The sequence below is a fragment of the Salmo salar genome, chromosome 27, assembly GCF_965601325.2.
Source record: "Salmo salar chromosome 27, fSalSal1, whole genome shotgun sequence".
Taxonomy (NCBI): domain Eukaryota; kingdom Metazoa; phylum Chordata; class Actinopteri; order Salmoniformes; family Salmonidae; genus Salmo; species Salmo salar.
The window spans coordinates 11,031,908-11,058,707 of record NC_138317.1 but is presented as its reverse complement, the minus strand read 5'-3'; the positions used below and the strand labels follow the sequence as shown (position 1 = coordinate 11,058,707).

At 43.8% G+C, this 26,800-nt stretch overlaps 1 protein-coding gene across 1 annotated transcript; it reads left to right on the top strand.

Moving 5' to 3' along the window:
- Positions 1-26,800, top strand: LOC100136448 (C type lectin receptor C). Its single transcript, NM_001123581.1, is given in 6 exon segments — positions 1-186; positions 12,335-12,460; positions 13,131-13,325; positions 14,509-14,726; positions 16,006-16,121; positions 26,023-26,800. Coding segments are annotated over 6 exon segments (915 nt in total). The 5' UTR covers positions 1-77; the 3' UTR covers positions 26,174-26,800.

Sequence of the window (26,800 nt, the reverse complement as noted above, 5' to 3'; positions counted from 1 at the left end):
GGGGTAGAATCACAATAGTCTAGCTCTAGCTGCTGAATCATTTTCTTATTGACGAGGATCACGGTGCGAGAGGCGAGATGGTTGATATGGGATCAACAGCATGCGATGGGATGTATTCTAAACTTATCGACAAAGATAGTCAATATTTGGACGATTCAGAACTGCGCGGTCATGAAGTGCACGCGGGTAAGAACATAAAAAAGTGTTTATTGTACCAGAAAAATTATTTAGGGAAATTATACAAATGATCTAAAATGATACAGTAACGAAAGCAGCAGGAATTGGAAATAGCCTTCATGGTTTTTAAATGTATGGCATGTCGGACAAGAACACAATTGAATTAATGTGACTACAATATGACAAAAACAATATGCATCATTTCCAGCAAAGAGAGTCTGATATGAAGGTTTTTACATGGTAAAGTTTCGGTAGTTACTTTGGTTATGCAGTGTTCACCCAGGCACGATGTGTATTGCGTTCACAATAAAGTTCTCTCAGGGTTTCCATGTCTGTCTTTCATCATTACCTTCTTGTCCAATCAACTCAATATGCTTCCTCCCACGTATCTGACACCATAGCTAAAAGTAAAATAAGTATATAATCGTATAATATTATAGAACTATCAGAAGTTCTGAAAAGCAATAGTTCTTTATCAGGAGATGTTAGTTCAATTAAATCTAGCATCTAATGTGAAAAAATATATTTGCGTGCTGTGGCCTTAATATTGCGACGTGAAAATATTTTCAATTTGAAAATGTGTCAATCTGTTCATCTGGCACCCCCATCAGTTGCATTCCAGCACTAGCATTCCTGATTGAACTTGTCAACTAATCTCCAAACCATTGCTGCAATATGACAAAATGTGCAACAGCTGGGTTCCCCGAGGAACAGATGTGAAAATACTGAGTACATACAGTGCACCACAGGAAATATTATTTACAGGAATCCTATCTAAAATGGTGAATTTTCTCCAAAATCTAAAGAAGCTACACCCCCTTCCCATTCAGCCCATGTAGTTTTCCCGGAATCCTCCTACTACCCCGGGGTGCGGTAAGCAACGAATCGTTCAAACATGCTCATGACGTTTAACAACAAGATAAATGTTCTTTGTGTAATCATTGCACATTTGCGTGGACATGTTTAATTTCCTGTCCTAGAATATCAACAACCATAATCCTGCATTACAAATATTATGGGAAATGTGATTCAACAACAGGCATTTTGTGTATCATCGGAGGGGGGCAAGATGTAGGCAACTAGCAACACAGAAGAGCAGAATAGTCACGAGTTTTCTTCTTTACATAACTTCTGTTCTTCTTTTAACAGTTGGCTCAAACAAACATCAAATCAACAGTTCTTCAACAATTCTACAAGTACAGAATTCAATTGATAGGGTGTATACAATACCTAATGATTAGTAGCCAGTAGCCTGTTTCCTTCTCAAACACCCACAATAACAATTGTGTATTCCAATCATTAGGGTTATATTTCAAGGATTATAAAATTCTCATTTTATTTTAACCCTTTTTTATTTTTGTGCAAACCACATAAAAAAATGCAGTCGCACCCACAATACTCTATGCATTGGTTGAAGCTCAATGTTACATGAAAATCGCCCTACCATCATATCTAAGCCAACATAACATCAATGTCGATTAAAATTTGCAAATCAACTTCATTCGAAGTTGATTTGCAACACACATTTGCAACACACAACACATTTCCCCGCCTTTCGTCCCAGCCGTCCGGCCATTACCGAGAACAACATAGTGTTAGCGTTACATGCTGACCAGACCCCACACGTCGCGTGCGCGAGCGTTGCAAAATAAATTTTGAAATCCATGTTATTCAATTATTGCACCCACACTACTCGTGCGTGCCAACGAGCGTCTGCGTTGCCAAGGGCTAAAATAGAAGTCATTCCTATTTCTGACGCAGATCGCGCTGCAAGTCCTTCCTCTCCCATCTCCTCATTGGTTTATAAAAGCAGGTACTCACGTGCCATCTCCTCATTGATTATACCCACGTGGGTGATTGAAAGACGAACTGTTTTGCCGGTCGTCGTGGTAATACTATGAAAGTTTAGATGCCAATCACCATATAAATTCAAAGATGAAAAAGCCTGGAAGGAGGAGAGATGACTAGAAACGATTCGGTTGACCGTTTTATGTGTGGATTAATTGTCAGAGTAGAGGACCTTGTGCATTTCAGGTAAAATAACAACTCAATGTTTATATCCCATGACAAATTAGCTAGCAACAGCAAGCTAGCTAAATAGGACAAATTAGCTAGCATGTGCAAGCTAGCTAGCTAAATTGCCATACATTAAATTTTTTACATTTTAGTCATTTAGCAGACGCTCTTATCCAGAGCGTCTTATACATGTTTAATGCTTTTCGACCTGTCCCCAAATTAATGTAATTGGTTCAGAGGGTTTGTATTGATATTTTAACCTGAGTGTTGTGATCGCGTTTGGTGTGGGGGGATAAAATAAATGTATGCACGATGGCGCACAATGGGTTCCGTGTTAGAAGAAAAATATAATTGTTGCCCTGACCTAGCTCAACATAGACGTTGGATAAGAACATGACGACAGTGTCCATAAAGTGACAATTAGACTTACCACCTTTCAGACTGAATAAGTTTGTAGCGGCAACAGTTATGATAACATGTATAATTTATCCTCTCACGTGATAATTTCTGTCCATTAAGAACCAACGATGTGCTGCTTCCTTTTTGTAGCAATTCTGACAATGCTAACATCTTTTCAGCTGAATCTCAGAGTTCTAAAACCAGATCAAAGCAATTGGGTTGCGCAGCAACAGCACTAGTAGCTAGCTAACACCAGTCGGATGAGAGGCAAGTACAAGAAAAGGAAGTTAGCTATATTTTGCTAAGGAAGGTTTTTCACAACGCTGAAGTCATCTGTGTAAACTGTTGGCCTTAACAATTGCATGTAAACAGAGTTCAAACAAATAAGCACAAATAACGTCTTGATCGCTCCGACAGTCATTGCATTTTGGTACAGTAGAAGTACATTCACGCCTCGATCACACCAACAGTGTGATGGCATTTTGGTACACCAGAAGTACATTCATTTCCAATGGAACGCTGCGTTTGTGAAATGCTTGATAGTGTATGTGATGTAAACAGAGAGGTCTACTTTCTTGGGGACCTGAATATTGACTGGTTTTCATCAAGCTGTCCACTCATAAGGAAGCTTCTTACTGTAACCCGTGCCTGTAATCTGGTTCAGGTTATTAAACAGCCTACCAGGGTGTTTACAAACACTACAGGAACAAGATCATCCACATGTATCAATCACATTTTTAATAATGCTGTAGAACTTTATTCTAAAGCTGTATCCGTACCCATTGGATGCAGTGATCACAATATAGTGGCTATAACCAGGAAAGCCACATTTCGAAAAGCTGGGCCTAAAATAGTGTATGAGAGATCATACAAAAGATTTTGCTGTGACTCTTGATGTTAAAAATATTTGTTGGTCTGATGTCTGATGTGATTAATGAGGAGCATCCAGACGCTGCACTTGATGCATTTATGAAATTGCTTCTTCCAATTGTTGATAAACATGCACCTGTTAAGAAACTGACTGTTGGAACTGTTAAGGCTCCATGGATTGATGAGGAATTGAAAAACTGTATGGTTGAAAGAGATGGGGCAAAATGAGCGGCTAATAAGTCTGGCTGTACATCTGGCTGGCTTAAAAATTGAGAAATGTGACTAAACTCAACAAAAAGAAGAAACGTTATTATGAAGCCAAGATCAATGATATAAAGAATGATGGAAAAAAACTTGATTACTTTAAATTAAATTATGGGCAGAAAGACAAATTCAACTCCATCTTTCATCGAATCAGATGGCTTATTCATCACAAAACCATTTGATGTTGCCAATTATTTTAATGAGTATTTCATTGGCAAAGAGGGCAAACTTATGCAGGAAATGCCCACGACAAACAGTGAGCAATTATATTCATGCATAAAAAAACAAATAATGAAAGAAAAGCAGTGCAAGTTTGAGTTTTGTAAAGTTAGTGTGGGAGTGGTGGAAAATAATTGTTAATGATCAATAATGACAAACCACCTGGCATTGACAACTTAGATGGAAAGCTACTGAGGATGGTAGCTGACTCTATAGCCACTCCTATCTGTCATATTTTTAATCTGAGCCTAGAGGAAAGTCTTTGTCCTCAGGCCTGGAGGTAAGCCAAAGTAATTCCGCTACCCAAGAGTGGTAAAGCGCCTTTACTGGTTCTAACAGCAGACCTATAAGCTTGCTGCCAGCTCTTAGCAAGCTGTTGGAAAAAAATATGTTTAACCAAATACAATGCTATTTCTCTGTAAACAAATTAACAACAGGTGATTTTCAGCATGCTTATAGAGAAGGGCACTCAACTATCATACCACAAGGTGAGACCCAGATGCAGACACAGGAGGCAGATGGTTGGAGTCTTACAATGTTTATTAATCCAAAGGGGTAGGCAAGAGTGGTCGTGGACAGGCAAAAGGTCAAAACCAGATCAGAGTCCAGGAGGTACAGAGTTGCAGACAGGCTCGTTGTCAAGGCAGGCAGAATGGTCAGGCAGGCGGGTACAAGGTCCAGAAACAGGCAAGGGTCAAAACTGGGAGGAGTAGAAAAAGGAGAATGTAAAAAGCAGGCGAATGGGAAAACCGCTGGTTGACTTGGAAACATACAAGACGAACTGGCACAGAGAGACAGGAAACACAGGGACAAATACACTGGGAAAACAAGCGACAATAACGAGGACAGGTGAAACTGATCAGGGTGTGACATCAACATGTACTGCACTGACACAAATGACTGATGATTGGTTGAAAGAAATTGATAATAAGAAGATTGTGGGAGCTGTACTGTTAGATTTCAGAGCAGCCTTTGATATTATTGACCATAACCTGTTGTTGAAAAAACTTAGGTGCTATGGCTTCTCAACCTCTGCCAGATCGTGAATTCAGAGGTATCTATCTAATAGAACTCAAAGGGTTTTCTTTAATGGAAGCGTCTAATGTCAAAAATGTAAAGTGTGGTGTACCGCAGGGCAGCTTTCTAGGCCCTCTACTCTTTTCTATTTTTACCAATGACCTGCCACTGGCTTTAAACAAAGCATGTGTGTCCATGTATGCTGATGATTCAACCATATACGCATCAGCAACCACAGCTAATGAAGTCACTGAAACCCTTAACAAAGAGTTGCAGTCTGTTTTGGAATAGGTGGCCAGTAATAAACTGGTCCTGAACATCTCTAAAACTAAGAGCATTGTATTTGGTACAAGTCATTCCTTAAGTGCTAGACCTCAGCTGAATCTGGTAATGAATGGTGTGGCTGTTGAACAAGTTGAGGAGACTAAATTACTTGGTGTTTCCTTAGATTGTAAATTGTCATTGTCACAACATTCAATGGTTGCAAAGATAGGGAGTAGTCTAGCCGTAATAAAGAAATGCTCAGCTTTTTTGACACCACACTCCAAAAAGCAAGTTCTGCAGGCTCTAGTTTTGTCGAATCTTGATTATTGTCCAGTCGTGTGGTCCAGTGCTGCAAGGAAAGACCTAGTTAAGCTGCAGCTGGCCCAGAACAGAGCGGCACGTTTTGCTCTTAATTGTAATCAGAGGGCTGATATAAATACTATGCATGCTAGTCTCTCTTGGCTAAGAGATGAGGAGAGACTGACTGCATCACTTCTTCTTTTTATAAGAAACAATGTGTTGAAAATCCCAAATTGTTTGCATAGTCAACTTACACACAGCTCTGACACACACGCTTATTCCACCAGACATGCCACCAGGAGTCTTTTCATAGTCCCAAAATCAAGAACAATTTCAAGAAAACGTACAGTATTATATAGAGCCCTTATTGCATGGAACTTCCTTCCATCTCATATCGCTCAAATAAACAGCAAACCTGGTTTCAAAAAACAGATAAAGCAACACCTTGCGGCACAACGCCTCTCCCCTATTTGACCTAGATATTTTGTGTGTATGCATTGATATGTAGGCTACGTGTGCCTTTATAAAAATGTACGTAGTTCTGTTCTTGTCTAATGTTGTGTCACGATTCCTACCGACGGTGGCGCCCCCTCCTGCTCGGGTGGCGCTCGGCGGTCGTCGTCACCGGCCTATTAGCTACCACCGATTCCCTTTTTGTTTTTCCCTTTTTTTTATGTTTTCTCACCTGCCCTGAGTTAGGTAATTAAGAGGGCTATTTAGTTCAGCTGGCCCGCACCCTATTGTGCGGGATTGTTTTTCTGTATGTCAACTGCGTTTGTTGACTGTGCTTGTCCATTGTATTTTTCCCTGTTGTTGGGAGACCTTTTATTTTGTACGGGTGGTTCCGTTAAAATTACCACACAGTGTTCGCTGCTTCCTGCGCTTCTTTCCGCCACACCACAGACAAGACGATACAGAATCCCGCACCACCAGAAGGAGCATGGAATCAGCGGGAGCAGCGGGCACTCCACTACCCTCAATGGAGGAACGTGTCCAGCACAATACATCGGTCCTGCATCGCATCGGATCCGCCATGGACCAGATGATGGAGAGGATGGAACGATGGGAGAGGAGTGGTATCCTCTCTCCACCTACACCCCCCCGATACAACCATCTCTTCCTCCTACGACGTCTGGCTCTGGCGCGCTTCGCCTGGCACTCCCGAGGGAGTACGATGGGACGGCGGCTGGGTGCAAGGGGTTTCTTCTCCAGCTAGAGTTGTACCTGGCCACCGTCAGACCTGCTCCTACAGGAGAGGAGAGCGTAAGTGCCCTCGTTTCCTGCCTGACGGGCCGAGCTCTGGAGTGGGCTAATGCGGTCTGGAACGCTCCAGACTCGGCGAGGGACCACTACCCAGAATTCACCCGCCGCTTTCGGGCTGTTTTCGACCACCCCCCCGAAGGTAAAGCGGCGGGTGAACGGCTGTTCCACCTCAGGCAGGAGACGAGGAGCGCTCAAGACTTCGCGCTGGAGTTTAGGACCTTGGCTGCTGGAGCGGGGTGGAATGACAGGGCCCTCATAGACCACTACCGGTGTAGTCTCCGGGCGGACGTCCGCAGGGAGCTGGCCTGTAGGGACACCAATCTATCCCTGGACGAACTCATTGACATGTCCATACGGTTGGACAATTTGCTGGCTGCCCGCGGGCGTTCGGAGAGGGTCCTGCCCGTTCCACCCCCGTGCACCCCCGCCCCTACCCCTATGGAGGTAGGGGGGGCCGTGCCAAGGGGCACCGGAGGAGGTGGCTCCTCCTGCACCAGCTGTGGTCGGAGAGGACACACGGCCGACCGGTGCTGGAGGAGCCAGTCTGGGAGTCGAGAAGGCAGGCAGAACACTTCTCGGTCACCTCAGGTGAGTCAGCACCAGACTCGCCCAGAACCCCCTGTTGGTCATGTGTTTTTGCCTGTTTCATTTTCTAATTTTTTTCCCTCTTCCCAGCATAGGGCGCTAGTCGATTCAGGCGCAGCTGGGAACTTTATGGACCGTGGACTTGCCATTAAGCTGGGCATTCCACGGGTGCCGATAGATTCCCCCTTCCCCGTGCACTCCTTAGATAGCCGACCATTAGGGTCAGGGCTAGTCAGGGAGTCTACAGTGCCGCTGGACATGGTAACGCTGGGGAATCATAGGGAAAGCATTAACTTTTTCCTTATTGATTCACCTGCGTTTCCAGTGGTGCTGGGGGTCCCCTGGCTGGCTGGTCACAATCCCCTCATTTCATGGAAACAGGGGGTTCTCCAGGGGTGGTCGGAGGAGTGTTCAGGGAAATGTCTAGGAGTTTCCATAGGTGCCACGTCGGTGGAGAGTCCAGACCAGGTGTCCACCGTGCGCATTCCCCCTGAATACGCCGATTTGGCGATCGCTTTTTGTAAAAAGAGAGCGACTAAATTACCACCTCATCGACAAGGGGATTGTGCGATAGATCTCCAGGTTAACGCTGCGCTTCCCAGGAGTCACGTGTACCCCTTGTCACAAGAGGAGACGGCGGCTATGGAGACATACGTCACGGAATCCTTGGGACAGGGGTACATTCGGCCCTCCATCTCACCCGCTTCCTCGAGTTTCTTTTTTGTGAAGAAAAAGGAGGGAGGTCTGCGTCCGTGCATTGATTATAGAGGTCTAAACGCGATCACGGTGGGGTTTAGTTACCCACTACCTCTTATCGCTACGGCGGTGGAATCATTTCACGGAGCACAGTTCTTCACAAAATTGGATCTCAGGAGCGCGTATAACCTGGTGCGTATCAAGAAGGGAGATGAGTGGAAAACCGCCTTTAGTACCACATCAGGCCATTATGAGTACCTCGTCATGCCGTATGGGTTGAAAAATGCTCCAGCCGTCTTTCAATCCTTTGTTGACGAGATTCTCAGGGACCTGCACGGGCAGGGCGTGATTGTCTATATCGATGACATTCTGATATATTCCGCCACCCGCTCCGCGCATGTGTCCCTGGTGCGCAGGGTGCTTGGTAGACTGCTGGAGCATGACCTATACGTTAAGGCTGAGAAGTGTGAGTTTTTCAAACGAGCCGTCTCCTTTCTGGGTTATCGCATTTCCACCACGGGGGTGGTGATGGAGTGTGACCGCGTTAAGGCCATGCGTAATTGGCCGACTCCAACCACGGTGAAGGAAGTGCAGCGGTTCTTGGGCTTTGCCAACTACTACCGGAGGTTTATCCGGGGGTTTGGCCAGGTAGCGGCTCCCATTACCTCACTGCTGAAGGGGGGGCCGGCGCGTTTGAGATGGTCGACGGAGGCGGACGGAGCCTTCAAGAAGTTGAAGACCCTGTTCACCGACGCGCCCGTGTTGGCGCACCCGGACCCGTCTTTAGCGTTCGTAGTAGAGGTGGACGCATCCGAGGCTGGGGTGGGTGCCGTGCTATCACAGCGCTTGGGTGCGCCACCGAAACTCCGCCCCTGCGCTTTCTTCTCAGGGAAGCTCAGTTCGGCGGAGCGTAACTACGATGTCGGGGACAGGGAGTTGCTAGCGGTAGTCAAAGCCTTGAGGGTGTGGCGACACTGGCTTGAGGGGGCTAAGCACCCCTTTCTCATCTGGACCGACCACCGAAACCTGGAGTACATCCGGGCAGCGAGGAGACTGAATCCACGTCAGGCAAGGTGGGCCATGTTCTTCGCCCGGTTTAGGTTTACCATCTCATATAGACCGGGTTCCCTTAATACTAAAGCCGACGCGCTGTCCCGTCTGTATGACACGGATGACCGCCCCATCGATCCAACTCCCATCATTCCAGCGTCTAGGCTGGTAGCACCAGTGGTGTGGGAGGTGGACGCGGACATCGAGCGGGCACTGGTGTTGGATCCTGCGCCTGCGCAGGTGCCCGTGGGGCGCATGTATGTGCCGCTCGATGTTCGCGATCGGTTGATTCGGTGGGCGCACACGCTACCTGCGGCGGGTCATCCTGGTGTAGAGAGGACAGGGCGGAGTCTAAGGGGGAAGTATTGGTGGCCCACCTTGGCTAAGGACGTGAGGTCATATGTCTCTTCCTGTTCGGTCTGTGCCCAGAGTAAGGCTCCTAGGCATTTACCGAGAGGGAAGTTACAGCCCCTCCCCGTTCCGCAACGGCCATGGTCGCACCTGTCTATCGACTTCCTGACAGATCTTCCCCCCTCTCAGGGGAACACTGCGATTCTGGTGGTTGTGGATCGGTTTTCTAAGTCCTGCCGTCTCCTCCCCTTGCCCGGTCTCCCTACGGCCCTGCAGACTGCGGAGGCCCTATTTACCCACGTCTTCCGGCACTACGGGGTGCCGGAGGATATTGTCTCTGATCGGGGTTCCCAGTTCACATCCAGGGTCTGGAAGGCGTTTATGGAGCGGCTGGGGGTCTCGGTCAGTTTAACCTCCGGTTATCACCCCGAGAGCAATGGGCAGGCGGAGAGGGTGAACCAGGAGGTGGGCAGGTTCCTGAGGTCGTATTGCCGGGACCGGCCAGGGGAGTGGGCGAGGTATATTCCTTGGGCAGAGTTAGCCCAGAACTCACTTCGCCACTCCTCTACTAACATGTCACCCTTCCAGTGTGTGCTAGGGTACCAGCCGGTCCTGGCACCAGAGCCAGACCGAGGCTCCTGCGGTGGAGGACTGGGTTCAGCACTCCAAGGAGACCTGGAAAGCAGTACAGGACTCACTGAAGGAGGCCAGTGCTAGGCAGAAAAGGAGTGCTGACCGCCACCGCAGTGAGGCGCCGGTGTTCGCACCGGGAGACAGGGTCTGGCTCTCGACCCGGAACCTGTCTCTCCGCGTGCCCTGCCGGAAGCTGGGGCCGCAGTGTGTGGGGCCCTTCAAAGTCCTGAGGAGGATAAACGAGGTGTGTTATCGGTTGCAACTCCCTTCCTATTACCGTATTAACCCCTCGTTTCATGTGTCTCTCCTCAGGCCGGTGGTGGCTGGTCCCCTACAAGAAGATGAGGTGCCGGAGGCCCCTCCACCCCCCCTGGACATCGGGGGGTCCCCGGCGTACAGCGTAAGGGCCATTCTGGACTCGAGACGCCGGGCGGGGGGCCTGCAGTACCTTGTGGACTGGGAGGGGTACGGTCCGGAGGAGAGGTGCTGGGTGCCGGCGGAGGACGTCTTGGACCCATCCATGTTGAAGGAGTTCCACCGCCTCCATCCGGATCGCCCTGCGCCTCGTCCTCCGGGTCGGCCTCGAGGCCGGTGTCGGCGCGCTGCAGGGGCCGCGCGTCAGGAGGGGGGTACTGTCACGATTCCTACCGACGGTGGCGCCCCCTCCTGCTCGGGTGGCGCTCGGCGGTCGTCGTCACCGGCCTATTAGCTACCACCGATTCCCTTTTTGTTTTTCCCTTTTTTTATGTTTTCTCACCTGCCCTGAGTTAGGTAATTAAGAGGGCTATTTAGTTCAGCTGGCCCGCACCCTATTGTGCGGGATTGTTTTTCTGTATGTCAACTGCGTTTGTTGACTGTGCTTGTCCATTGTATTTTTCCCTGTTGTTGGGAGACCTTTTATTTTGTACGGGTGGTTCCATTAAAATTACCACACAGTGTTCGCTGCTTCCTGCGCTTCTTTCCGCCACACCACAGACAAGACGATACATGTTGTTCTGTATTATGTCATTCTATATTATGTTTCATGTTTTGTGCGGACCCCAGGAAGAGTAGCTGCTGCTTTTGCAACAGCTAATGGGGATCCTAATAAAATACCGAATCAAATTTTGTTGGTCACATACACATATTTAGCAGATGTTATTGTGGGTGTAGTGAAATGCTTGTGTTCCTAACTCCAACAATGCAGTAGTATGTAACAATTCACAAAAATACAAACAAATCTAAAAGTAAAAGAATGGAAATAAGAAATATATAAATATTAGATTGAGCGATGTCAGAGTGGTATTGACTAAAATACACTAGAATAGAATACATATATACATTTGAGATAAGTAAAGCAGTATGTAAACATTATTTAAACATTATTAAAGTGACTAGTGTTCCATTATTAAAGTGGCCAATGATTCCAAGTCTAGGGCAGCAGCCTCTACACAGGTGCACCTTGTGCTGGGGACAATAAAAGGCCACTTTAAAATGTTTTGTCACACAACACAATGCCACAAGTGTCTCAAGTTTTGAGGGAGCGTGTAATTGGCACGCTGACTGTAGGAATGTCCACCAGAGCTGTTGCCAGATAATTTAATGTTTATTTCTCTACCATAAGCTGCCTCCAACGTCGTTTTAGTGCACCTGGCACCTACTACCATACCCCATTCAAAGGCACTTAAATTTTTTGTCTTGCCCATTCACCAATGGTACACATACACAATCCATGTCTCAATTGTCTCAAGGCTTAAAAATCCTTCTTTAACTTGTCTCCTCCATTTCATCTACACTGATTGAAGTGGATTTAACAAGTGACATCAATAAGGAATCATAGCTTTCACCTGGATTCACCTGGTCAGTTTTGTATACTCCATGTATTTAGGCTTGCCATGGCATGTCATAGCACCTCTCTTTCAATTATACTTAATAGTTTTTGATTTCATACTTATTTTCCATACTTTGTATATTGATTGATGAAGTCTACTTTTTTTTTTTTTTTAAACACATATATGTTTCTTTGTCTGTAGGATTAGTTGAAATTCTGAGAAGATTTCAGTGTAAGCATGTTGTCCATCCTCAACCTGCAGACAGTAGGCTGTAGTATAGTATCTGACTGTGCCATCAAGTGTTTCCGGTGCACAAAAGCCCCCCAAAACTGCATACAGGGCAATTAGCACCAACATTTTCAACTGAAACATAGCTCAATACACTGGTGTCATGTACTTCTCTGTGTCCTCCATAACAGTGTCTGTTCCCTCACTGAGAGCAGGCTCCAGACAGAGTGGCCAAGGGCCCTACAGGTTAGCCACGGGCTGCCTGGCCACACTCTGCGCTGTCTTGCTGCTGTCAGTCATCGCTGTGAGCGCCCACTGTGAGTAATCAAACACACAACCACCACACAACCACTTCCTGATGTACCGTAGTGTCCCAATGAAGGGGTGGGGTGGACTCATGGAATCTGAATGCAGTGTGTGGGGCTGTCGGGGAATTACATTGTGAAACAAACATGTCTTCCCCAGCCAACAAAGTTTAAGTGCTACCAGATACTTATTTGTGTTGTATCATTTATTTCCCAAATCTCAACGGTCCCAAGGGTTAGTCATAAGGTTAGCATTGTGGTTAAGGTTAGTTTTAAAATCAGATTGTATGTCTCCAGTACATGTGTCACCCCTGTAAATGCAACCTGCATAAAACAACTGATATGAAACTCTACTTGCACACTGACAAAGTGTGAGGTCAAAAAGCGGTGTTGAGTCAGTGATCGTTGCTCCTGAACAAATCTTATCCTGAACAAATCTTAGGGCCGCAGTTGACGATTTCATACTCAGCTCGTTAATGAATAGACATTTGCTTGTTTTGTTCTATGGGGATACCTTCCTATGACTTATGGCTGCCAAGTTCAACTAGCCTTATCAAAGGAACCTCGCCACATCTGCCCTACACTCATCTTATACTTTGTCTTTGCCTTCCATTCTTTAAAGACTTGTTGTTTTTCCTGGATGCTTTGGACTGAAGTCCCCTGCTTCTTGTCTTCCTCTCAGATAAGAACCTTAATCAGAGCTTGCGCAATGAGCATCTGGCTCCTCTGCCTCAGAATGAGTCTGGTGGTCAAATCCAGATGCAGAGGCAGACCACCAATGTGACCACCCTGACTGAAGCCCTGAGCAAATTGCAGATGGAGAAAGAAGACCTTGTGAAGGAGAGAGATGAACTTCTGGCTAGGTTGGCCAAATCAGGTCAGCTGTGTGTGTGTGTGTGTGTGTGTGTGTGTGTGTGTGTGTGTGTGTGTGTGTGTGTGTGTGTGTGTGTGTGTGTGTGTGTGTGTGTCATGACATTAGGGGTGCAACTTTCATTGGGGACGGGGGGGGACATGCCCCCTCATTCTGAAATAGCATTTTTGTCCCCCCAGTTTTATCATTGGAATGTGATTCAAAACGAGGAAAAGGTGTGCTTTAGGACCATGCGGACGCCTCCGAGCAGTTGGGTAGGCTGTTTGGAGTGTTTATCCGACTGGATAAAAAAAAGAAAATAAGTTATGTCTATGGGATCAATATCATGCCAAATGTCTTCACAAATGTAAATCACCAATCCACAAATATAAATCACTTTCCAAAAATGTTAATCACCAATCCACAAATGTAAATTACTATCCACAAATGTAAATCACTTTCTAAACATGTAAATACACCACAATAGTGGTGCAAATATAAAGTAATCTAGGGCAAGCGTTTCGATTATTTACGTTGGACATACTATGGTTACACATATGGGTAACATATTATGGTTACCATACTATACATTTCTGCAGCCTTGAAAGGCAGGCATCAACATGGCCGAACGAGAGGCTGCCAGCAATTTATGGAAATCGCATTCTATATGGGTACAAACCTTTTTTCTACGACTACAAATCGCTTTCTACCGTGAGAACTTTTTTCTACGTGTGAGAACTTCTTGTCTATGAGTGAGAACTTCTTGTCTTTTTCTTGTCGTTAAATCCCTGCCAAAAGTCAGGTGACCTAAGCGCTTCCAAATATGGAGTTGCAGGTTTTCCAGATCTGTCATGTTTGCGCATATCTCTCCTATGTGAAAATCTTTATGGCAGTGATTTTACTTAAGGCCCTCGATTTACAAATACAAATCAAAAGGTGTTTGTTTGTGGACAGTGAATTGTATTAGTGGAAAGTGATTTACATTTGTGGATTGGTGATTTACATTTGTGGAATGTGATTTACATTTGTGGAAAGTCATTTACATTTGTGGATTGGTGATTTACATTTGCGAACACATTTGGTATGATATTGATCCCATATATGTCCCCTCCACTTCTAAAACCAAAGTTGCGCCCCTGTGTGACGTGATGCCGAAGTAAATCAAACATTTGCTGTCGATCTAAATCCTACCTTCTGCTGTGTATGACAGAACCAGAGCAAACATCACCCCCATTACTCCCATCTCCACTGGCACCTAAGTCAACCCCATTGCCCCCTTCAACCCCACTAACCTGTCCTCCGGACTGGCTGGTGTTCAACAGAAGCTGCTACTACATCTCCACCAGGAGTATGAGCTGGCCGGACAGCCAGACCTGGTGCAAGGAGAAAGGAGGACACCTGGCCATCATACACACTGCTGAGGAACAGGTGAGAGAGAGGGGAGAGAGAGGCAGGGATGAGGGAAGAGGGGAAGAGAGAGAAGGGGAGAAGGGGGTGGAGTTAAAGATGGAAAGAGAGGTAGGAAAAGGGAGAAAGAAGGAGGGTGGGAAACAGAGTGAGGGAAAGAGAGTAGAGGAAGAGGGATGTGGTGGATTTTTGTTGATTTTCTCAAATATCTGGCAAGGCTGGAAATAACCAATCAATAGGGAAGGTAAAGTCCAATGTCAACAAGAGTGTATTGGGGTTCATGATAATAGTCTAAACCAATTTCTCCTGCTAGAATGGAATAATTGAGGGAATGTTCTTTAATCTTGTCTGCTGTTATAGACGTCATCATTCACATTCCAATGTAATCTTGTCTGCTGTTATAGACGTCATCATTCACATTCCAATGTAATCTTGTCTGCTGTTATAGACGTCATCATTCACATCTCAATGCAATCTTGTCTGCTGTTATAGACGTCATCATTCACATCCCAATGTAATCTTGTCTCCTGTTATAGACGTCATCATTCACATTCCAATGTAATCTTGTCTGCTGTTATAGACGTCATCATTCACATCTCAATGCAATCTTGTCTGCTGTTATAGACGTCATCATTCACATCCCAATGTAATCTTGTCTCCTGTTATAGACGTCATCATTCACATCCCAATGTAATCTTGTCTGCTGTTATAGACGTCATCATTCACATCCCAATGTAATCTTGTCTGCTGTTATAGACGTCATCATTCACATTCCAATGTAATCTTGTCTCCTGTTATAGACGTCATCATTCACATCCCAATGTAATCTTGTCTGCTGTTATAGACGTCATCATTCACATCCCAATGTAATCTTGTCTGCTGTTATAGACGTCATCATTCACATCCCAATGTAATCTTGTCTGCTGTTATAGACGTCATCATTCACATCCCAATGTAATCTTGTCTGCTGTTATAGGTGTCTTCATTCACATCCCAATGTAATCTTGTCTCCTGCTACAGACATTGTCACATCCCAATGTAATCATGTCTCCTGCTATAGACATTGTCACATCCCAATGTAATCATGTCTCCTGCAATAGACATTGTCACCTCCCAATGTAATCATGTCTCCTGCTATAGACATTGTCACCTCCCAATGTAATCATGTCTCCTGCTATAGACATTGTCACATCCCAATGTAATCATGTCTCCTGCAATAGACATTGTCACATCCCAATGTAATCATGTCTCCTGCTATAGACATTGTCACATCCCAATGTAATCATGTCTCCTGTTATAGACGTTTGTGTGGAACCAGTTACCTCGGGGCCACTGGAATGCCTACTGGTTTGGAATCAGTGACGAGACGGCTGAGGCAGACTGGCTTTGGGTCGATGGAACCAAATTGGTCGGGGGGTAAGTTTTTGGCTTTGCTGGGCTACAACAAAAATGTCGGCGGGTTTTGTGGATGCAGATTAAGGCCTCGATTCAATTAGATCAGGCGTAAACTGGAGATAGCAGACACCCGCATAGCGGGATGTTTTGGCGGAGTGTCAGAGGTAGAACTGCGTTGGAGCCATCATATCGCTGCTCTTGCTATCATTGTCACACCCACCCTACTCACATTAGAAGTTCAGAGCGAGAAAGTGCAAGCTGTATAGAAATAATGACGCTCAAATTCAAAAATCCTGAAATTAAATAAGAAGGGTTTCTATCATCATAATGGAGGTGTAGATTACATCTCACGTTCTAGTGTTCCAACTTGTAAACAAGGCTGCATGGGATTTCTGTTCATGTGACTCCCTGCAGCCAATAGCAATGCCTGCTTTAGGTATAATGCCAGGACAGCTAAAGCAGTTCCACCTCCGACACCGCCAAAACAACCGCTATGCCGATGTCTGCTAAAGCAGATCTGGTTGAGTAGAGCCCTAAATCTACCCCAGGATTATATTGGATTCAATCAACACTAAATGATTGGCTTCATACACATGGCCTATATTATCCCTGGACTATGGTGGTTCATTAAAAAAAATATTGAATCACAGACCATAGGTCTGACTAAGCATGTAAACCACGATTAGGTGAGGTTCATTAATCAATCAATCAAATGTATTTATAAAGCCCTTTTTACATCAGCAAATGTCACAAAGTGCTATACAGAAACCCAGCCTAAAACCTCAAACAGCAAGCAATGCAGATGTAGAATCACGATGGCTAGGAAAAACTCCATAGAAAGGCAGGAACCTAGGAATAAACCTAGAGAGGAACCAGGCTCTGAGGGGTGGCCAGTCCTCTTCTGGCTGTGCCGGGTGGAGATTATAAGAGTACATGGCTATTAAGGCCAGAATGTTCTTCAAGATGATCAAACATTCATAGATAACCAGCAGTGGTTGCAACAGGTCAGTACCTCAGGAGTAAATGTCAGTTGACTTTTCATAGCCAAGCATTCAGAGATCGAAACAGCAGGTGCGGTAGAGAGAGAGAGAGAGAGTTGAAAACAGCAGGTCCGGGACAAGGTAACACGTCCAGTGAAAAGGTCAGGGTTTCATAGCCGCAGGCAGAACAGTTGAAACTGGAGCAGCAGCACGACCAGGTGAACTGGAGACAGACAGGAGTCATCAGGCCAGGTAGTCCTGAGGCATGATCCTAGGGCTCAGGTCCTCCGAGTGGAGAGGGAGAGAGAGAGAGAGAATTAGAGGGAGCATACTTAAATTCACACAGGACACCGGATAAGACAGGAAACTTACACCAGATATAACAAACTGACCCTAGCCCCCCAGCACATAGACTATTGCAGCATAGATACTGGAGGCTGAGATGATACCCCCGGACAGGACCAACCAGGCAGGATATAACCCAACCCACTTTGCCAAATCACAGCCCCCACACCACTAGAGGGATATCAACAGACCACCAACTTACTACTCTGAGACAAGGCTGAGTGTAGCCCACAGAGATCTCTTCCACCGCACAAGCCTGAAGGGGACGCAAAACCAGACAGGAAGATCACGTCTGTGACTCAACCCACTCAAGTGAGGCACCCCTCCTAGGTACAGCATGGGAGAGCACTAGTAAGCGAGTGACTCAGCCCCCGTAATAGTGTCAGAGGCAGAGAATCCCAGTGGAGAGAGGGGAGCTGGCCAGGCAGAGACAGTAAGGGCGGTTCGTCGCTCCAGTGCCTTGCCGTTCACCTTCGCACCCCTACGTCAGACTACACTCAATCATAGGACCTACTGAAGAGATGAGTCTACAGTAAAGACTAAAAGGTCGAGACCGAGTCTGTGTCTCTCACATGGATAGGCAGACCATTCCATAAATATTGAGCTCTATAAGAGAAAGCCCTGCCTCTAGCTGTTTGCTGAGAAATTCTAGGGACAATATGGAGGCCTGCATCTTGTGACCGTATCTGTACGTGAAGGTATGTACGGCAGGACCAAAACGGAGAGATAGGTAGCCCATGTAATGTTTTGTAGGTTAGTAGTAAAACCTTGAAATCACCCCCAGCCTTAACAGGAAGCCAGTGTAGAGAGGTTAGCACTGGAGTAATATGATAATTTTGGGGGGTTCTATTCAAGATTCTAGCAACCATGTTTAGCACTAACTGAAGTTTATTTAGTGCTTTATCCGGGTAGACGGAGAGTAGAGCATTGCAGTTGTCTAATCTAGAAGTGACAATAGCACGGATTAAAAGTAAAAAATTGCTGCCATCCACTTCCACTTCCAGGGTAGGCAATTTTCGAGCTTCACCATGTTTCATCGAAATGTAAAGCTGTGTGTACAGCTGTGTGTCGTGAAGTTGACATTGTGTTTCCGAATGACATCACCAAGAAGTAGAATATATAGTGAAAACAATAGTGGTCCTAAAACGGAACTTTGAGGAATGCCAAAACTTACAATTGATTTGTCAGAGGACAAACCATCCACAGAGACTAACTGATATCTTTCCGAGAGATAAGATCTAAACCAGGCAAGAACTTGTCCGTGTAGACCAATTACGGTTTCTAATATCTCCAAAATAATGTGGTGATCGATGGTGTCAAAAGCAGGTCTAGGAGCACGAGGACAGATGCAGAGCCTTGGTCTGACGCCATTAAAAGGTAATTTACCACCTTCACGAGTGCAGTCTCAGTGCAATAATGGGGTCTAAAACCAGACTGAAGCATTTCGTATACATTTTTTGTCTTCAGGAAGGCAGTGAGTTGCTGAAGGGGGGGGGGGGGGTCTGTGCGCGTAGTGTTCATGTTAATGTTACTATTTAGGTTTTTCGGCTGGTGGAGGTCCTGTAGAACCATGTCCAGATAAAGCGTCCGGGGTAAAAGTTGAATGAAAAGGTTGAGCGAAGACAAAAACTAAGACATTGGTAGATGTATTAAAAGTTAAAAATGAAAAGTTTGGCATATAGCCAAGTAGCAACAAACAGCCCAACAGCACGGAGATAAGTCTGTAAACCAGGATTCAGCTACACCTGTTTAATTTGGGTCTGTGGCCCTAATGTAATATGAGAACCTGCTTTATCTTGTACAAATTAGTATATTAATGTAGTTTTTCACATTTTTGTTGTTTACTTATGATTGTTTGCTTATGGTTCATTTGACTGTGTTTTTCATACCCAGGTGTGTGCTATTCTGTAGGCCCTACCCATTTGTTTGTCCATCATTACACGTGTGCCGTTGAGCACCTGTCCATTTGCATTGATGGACAGGATCGCAATGGATGACTCTGCCTTTTTATATGCTGTAAATGTGACTTTTTAGTGCTATAGCATTCTGACAAATTCATGTTTTGCCTTCTGCATGCTCTGAGCCATCCAAAAGATTACTAGAGAGTCTGTATACTGTTATGAGACAATCAACATGCTGCCTAAGGTTCACAGCCTTAGAAAGATAGCTGGGATGCACCTATGTAACTTCTGGGTCAAGAATAGCCCCCCCCCCCCACCCCAGCACAACTTTCATTCAAGATGAAATGTTCAATTTCAGTGGGTTTGTCAAATACTTGCAGCCCAACCCCTCCTCCCCAATGTTGTCAATGTTCTATATTTGCATTATCTCATTTTGGGCTAATGTAACTTGCAGCTCATTAGGCCTAGTTTCCACATGTTCAATGCAAATGCGGCATTTGAGCTTCTAGAGATCTAAAGACAAGATATCACTGCAAGCATAAACGTTGTCTTGTCAGAACTGCAGGATCAGTACGTCGAGATGGACAACCTGGCGTTTGTCAGAGTCAATGTGACTTTCATTGCAATCAGCGTATTTGCAAACTTATTTTTTGCCTTCTGCCTGCTCTGTCCTCAGCGAGGCAGAGAGGGACTCAAACAGCCTATGAAGACACTACTGGACTCTTTAGTTTGCTGCACCATTGTTTTCTTGGTTTCTCTTATTGCAATGAAATATTTCCTCTTCACGGAACATCTGAAGCTCAGGCTTGCTGCTAATATGCTAGTGGAGTACACTTTCCCCACTAGTATGACAACCTCCGTTTGGCTGAATTTCTTTTACTACACCCAGATCGTCCCTGCTCAGCAAGCTCTCTTCATCTGGGTGAAGAGGAACATCAAAATCATCATTTACTGGGTCCTGTTTATCAACAGGGTCTTGTTTTTGTTTGACATTTCTCTTCATATTCCAGCAATAGTTGATTTACTCAACAATGTCTCTGGAAATGCTAACAGCACTTACACATCAATGAACAGCACTGCGTCTGCCTCTCCAAATGCCCTGTTTTACACTGAGAGGACACGTCTTGTTTTGAAAATTCTATACATCTGTTTTGGACTCTGTGTGGTAGTTGGGTCGAGCTGTGCCACTGTGCGCTACCTGCACAGACACATGAAGAGCATGAAAGAGAGCGGCAGCCCCTTCTCCTCTCCCCGTCTGCGCAGTCAGATGAGGGCCACCATTACTGGGACCCTGCAGGGAATTCTCTACGTCATTTGCTTTCTGTGGCTCATCTTTTATGTCTTCAAGGACTTTTTCTTTACAACTTTTGACAATAATAGAAATATCTTCTACACAGTCCTCTCTCTCTACACGTTTGGCACCACTGTAAACCTGGGTATTGGTCAGTCTGTTTTCAGACAGAGGGCTGCTGATATTTGGCTCAAGGCTCAACAGGCTGTAAGGTCGTAAAAGTTGTGTGGATGAAACAATCAATCAGGTGTGTTACATAGAGACTTATGCATTGGTATATTTAAATGTGTAATGCTGTGTTGAGTTAAGTAGTCTACCCCAGGATTATATTGAGATATAGATATAATCAATGCTAATAATAATCATTTGGCTTCATAGACATGGCTTAAATTATTTAAGATTCAATAGTTTACCAACAAAGTTCTTGTTTTATGAACCAGAATTAAGCCTTCAACTGTAAGCCTTAAACTGGGTCTGTGAAACTGGCCCATAATGTAGTTGGCTATAATCTTTTACAAATTAGTCATTTAACTTTATTTATACTTTTTTCTGTTTTTCGTTCATTCTGTGGTCCTCATTTGGTAGAGAATGGCACTTGCAACGCTAGTAGGTTTGAATTCCGGGACCACCTTAAAATGTATGCACACATGAATGTCGCTTTGGATAAAGGAATCTGCTAAATGGTATATGTTATTATTAGATTTATGTTTCTACATTATGTTTTCCATCTGTATCTGAGATACAAATACTTTATGGTACATTTGACTGTGTTTTTCATCAGGTGTGTGTGATATTCCCATTTGTTTTTCCGTCCACTTAACTTATTAAGTGGACTATGATAATGGATTTGAAATAATAATAGATGATATATAATCTGTTTAGTACATAATACAGTATGAAGATTACCAAGATGGATAACTATACCAAGATGGATAACTAATTGACCTCTATATTCTCTACTACATGACTGTACTTAAAATAAACTTGTGAAATGTAGGACTGTGCTTTGTTTGCCCCATAAAGAAATAATATAAAACAGAAAAATAACAAAAAATGTGTAACCCAATGGATCTACATGCAGGATAAATAGGCTATTACAAACTACTGTTCCGACCCCAGAAATAAAATTACTTCCTGCTTTACTCCTATGGGTACACTCAATATGGCCACCGGTCCACCCATCACAGAGCATTGACTTGAATGGCAATGACCATTCTAGTCGTTCTATTTCTATGGGTCCAAATAACTACCTATAGCTCAGGTAGAGGGAAAAAGAGAAGGCTGCGGCTCCGGATACATATAACCGCCCCGTTCGTCCCCCGCCCCGCCCCCCTGAATCCCCTTGAAAGATCTGTATCACGTTTTGCTCATTTGTCTTTCTTTACCTCTACTTTACACATACATTTTTTGTGGTCACCCTCCCTTCACATTTCTCACTGTCAATCGTGTATGATCATTCTTTAAGCTTCACCGGTGAAACGTCCGTGCAGCATCTGCACGCCAAACCATTTGATCTCAAATTATACTCTTCTTAGTTATGTACAGTGTTGTTTCGAATTCTGTACAGTGACCACATTTGTTTTGCAGATAGTGTTAACAAACTATAGCATAGCTGTGTTTTGTTTTAATCAAAGCAGATATTTTGCCTAGTGGTGCACACTGTTTAGTTGTGGCTGCATGAGAGAAAAATGGTTGATATGCTTCAGTTTGCTGACTGGTTTCACATTTGTCTCCAGCGATCAAAAAGTTAAATAGATCAAAAACAATTATAATTAATATTTACAATCACCTTATCCAAACGACTTACTCATTTACCTAGCTCTTATCAATAGCTCAGCCTCTTATCAGTTTGTAAGTTACAGTACATGGAGAATTGTTATTTCTATCATAAAAAATAAAGTTTCTCCACATGGACCCAACAGGTTGTTTAACGTTATTCATTGTTTAATTGAGTGTAAAGGGGGTGGAATTACAAGGGAATTAACTAGACACACCTCCGCCACATCTTCATTGCTTTGATCTCCACCCCAAGCGAATAGCGGGTGAATAGTTTCAAGTTGTATTAGTCATATGTATGGGATAGGCATGGTGTACATCCTCCAAGGAAATGTCTTACTTGCAGGTTCTTTCTCGACAATGCAGCAATAAAAAAATAATAAAAGATAAGAATAGAAACATAAAGTAAATGGCAGTAGAATAGAATACCCATTTTAGCAAGAGTATAATTTATAGTCCAATATTTACACGTGTATACTAACTTACTATAGCTTGTTGTCACCCTAGATCTAGTTCATATGGACACTGACCTCTAGGACTGTGTGCTCAGGCAGCAACAGTATTGATCTTCAGTAATACAGGACAGGACAGTCTGTGTATACACACATTTACTGGTATGTTTTGGTATGCATACTTTGAAAGAGAACCTTTCCCCTTTGGCCCAGTTTCCCTTCCTCATTGGACCATAACCTCACTTGTTTTCTCCATGTTCTTCTTCCCTCCTTCAAATTTGTGTCAGCCTGGTCATCATCATATGATTTCTCTTCCTCATTCTTAATGTGTTTTCAAAGGATATTATTTTTTGTGTTGCTTCAGATGACCTCCTTCCTATTTTTTTGCTTGTCTTATCCTCCTTCCCATTCATCAGTATTTCTTTCTTTATTCTTCCTATTTTATTAATAAATATTTTTTTTTACTGCTTCGTCTTTCCTTACTACTGCTGCAATTAAGATGGCAGTGACAGAGTGAAGAATATGGTACATTATTGTGCAAGGTACATGATGCAAGGGTTTTTATCTAACCTTTCTTTATAACGCTTTGTCTCATTGAGACAAAGTTAGACCTGTAGAGGCACTGCAGATAACCCAGTTCAGTAGCGCACACAAATGGCCAACAGCTATTCTAGTGAAACAACATATATTATACGCACACACATATATATATATATATACAATTGAAGTTGGAAGTTTACATACACCTTAGCCAAATACATTTAAACTCAGTTTTTCACAATTCCTGACATTTAATCCTAGTAAAAATGTCCGGTCTTAGGACAGTTAGGATCACCACTTTATTTTAAGAATGTGAAATGTCAGAATAATAGTAGAGAGAATGATTTATTTCAGCTTTTATTTCTTTCATCACATTCCCAGTGGGTCAGAAGTTTACATACACTCAATTAGTATTTGGTAGCATTACCTTTAAATTGTTTAACTTGGGTCAAACGTTTCGGGCAGTCTTCCACAAGCTTCCCACAATGAGTTGGGTGAATGTTGGCCCATTCCTCCTGACAGAGCTGGTGTAACTGAGTCAGGTTTGTTGCCCTCCTTGCTCGCACATGCTTTTCAGTTCTGCCGACAAATTTTATATAGGATTGAGGTCAGGGCTTTGTGATGGCCACTCCAATACCTTGACCTTGTTGTCCTTAAGCCATTTTGCCACAACTTTGGAAGTATGCTTGGTGTCATTGTCCATTAGGAAGACCCATTTGCGACCAAGCTTTAACTTCCTGACTGATGTCTTGAGATGTTTCTTCAATATATCTACGTAATTGTCCCCCCTCATGATGCCATCTATTTTGTGAAGTGCACCAGTCCCTCCTGCAGCAAAGCACCCCCACAACATGATGCTGCCACCCCCGTGCTTCACGGTTGGGATGGTGTTCTTCGGCTTGCAAGCTTCCCCCTTTTTCCTCCAAACATAACAATGGTTATTATGGCCAAACAGTTCTATTTTTGTTTCATCAGCCCAGATGAAAAAAAGTACGATCTTTGTCCCCATGTGCAGTAGCAAACCATAGTCTGGCTTTTTTATGGCGTTTTTTGAGCAGTGGCTTCTTCCTTGCTGAGTGAGTGGCCTTTCAGGTTATGTCAACATAGGACTCGTTTTTACTGTGGATATAGATACTTTTGTACCTGTTTCCTCCAGCATCTTCACAGTGTCCTTTGCTGTTGTTCTGGGATTGATTTGCACTTTTCGCACCAAAGTACGTTCATCTCTGGGAGACAGAACATGTCTCCTTCCTGAGCGGTATGACGGCTGCGTGGTCCCATGGTGTTTATACTTGCGTACTATTGTTTGTACAGATGAATGTGGTACCTTCAGGCGTTTGGAAATTGCTCCCAAGGATGAACCAGACTTGTGGAGGTCTACAATTTATTTTCTGAGGTCTTGGCTGATTTCTTTTGATTTTCCCATGATGTCAGCAAAGAGGCACTGAGTTTGAATGTAGGCCTTGAAATACATCCACAGGTACACCTCCAATAGGCGAATTGACACCATTTGAGTCAATCAGAAGCTTCTAAAGCCATGACATCATTTTCTGGAATTTTCCAAGCTGTTTGAAGGCACCGTCAATTTAGTGTATGTAAACTTCTGACCCACTGGAATTGTGATACAGTGAATTATAAGTGAAGTAATCTGTCTGTAAACAATTGTTGGAAAAATTACTTGTGACATGCACAAAGTAGATGTCCTAACCGACTTGCCAAAACTATAGTATGTTAACTAGAAATTTGTGGAGTGGTTGAAAAACGAGTTTTAATGACTCCAACCTAAGTGTATGTAAACTTCTGACTTCAACTGTATATGTAAATATATATACACTACAGTTTAAAAGTTTGGGGTCACTTAGAAATGTCCTTGTTTTTGAAAGAAAAGCAATTTTTTTGTCCATTAAAATAACATAATTTTAAAAGGCTAACTGATCATTAGAAAACCCTTTTGCAATTATGTTAGCACAGCTGAAAACTGTTGTACTTATTAAAGGAGCAATAAAACTGGCCTTCTTTAGACTAGTTGAGTATCTGGAGCATCAGCATTTGTGGGTTCGATTATAGGCTCAAAATGGCAAGAAACAAAGGACTTTCTTCTGAAACTCGTCAGTCTATTCTTGTTCTGAGAAATGAAGGCTATTCCATGCGAGAAATTGCCAAGAAATGTTGATGTTCCAGATACTCAACTAGTTTTACTGCTTCTTTAATCAGTACAAGTTTTCAGCTGTGCTAACATAATTGCAAAAGGGTTTTCTAATGATCAGTTAGCCTTTTAAAATGATAAACTTGGATTAACTAACACAACATGCCATTGGAACACAGGAGGGATGGTTGCTGATAATGGGCCTTTGTACGCCTATGTAGATATTCCATAAAAAATCTGCTGTTTCCAGCTACAATAGTCATTTACAACATTAGCAATGTCTACACTGTATTTCTGATCAATTTGATGTTATTTTAATGGACAAAAAAATTGCTTTTCTTTCAAAAACAAGGACATTTCTAAGTGACCCCAAACTTTTGAACGGTAGTGTATATAGGTTGTTTGTATATGATGTACATTATACCAAGAGATGTTTGGTTGAATTTGTGTGTTTTTTATTTTAAAATAAAACCATTTTTTCCCCTGTGTAGCTTTTGGGAGGAGGGTGAGCCCAACAACCACATTGACGAAGACTGTGGCTACATCGTGAAGACGCGCAAGCTGGAGCGCAAGGCGGTGAGCAGCTGGTACGACGCCCCATGCCAGATGTACTGGCCCTTCATCTGTGAGATAGAGATGTAGGCCTATGCTCCTGATACTTAGAGATAAGTACTTACCAGACTCGTGTTGGATCCAGAATTCCTTCCTGTCTATGTCCATAGTGATAGACCAGTGATGACCAACCATTTACCTGCAAAGCTACTGGGTAGTCAGGTTTTTTGCTCCAACCCTGGTCTAACACATCTGTTTCAGCTAACCAAGGTTCGGATGAGCAGCTGATTAGTAGAATCAGGTGTATTAGAGCAGGGCAAGAGCAAAACCTTGCAAGACCTGTAGCTCTTCAGGAGGATGGTTGGCCACCCCTGTCGTAGACTTTGGTAGACTTTTACAGCATTATCAGGTCTGAAGGGCAATGCTTTACTTTACTAGTATCTGCTTTCATTTGCTTTTTCAATTAAAATTTTACTCCAGGAGGATCTTATATAGTTACTATTGTGCCATTGAAGTGGTCACCAAAGTTCAAAATCCTTCTAAAGCAATGCCTGTCAATCAATGGCCATGTTATTTAGATTCATAGAAGAAGAAAAAAAGTATATATAAAAAAACGATTTATGTAAATGTTTTTCATAAAACAGATGATCAAATGATCTATTCATAACAATGCTAATAGATTTGATTGGTTTTGTCAATAAAAATGTTGAAAATGGA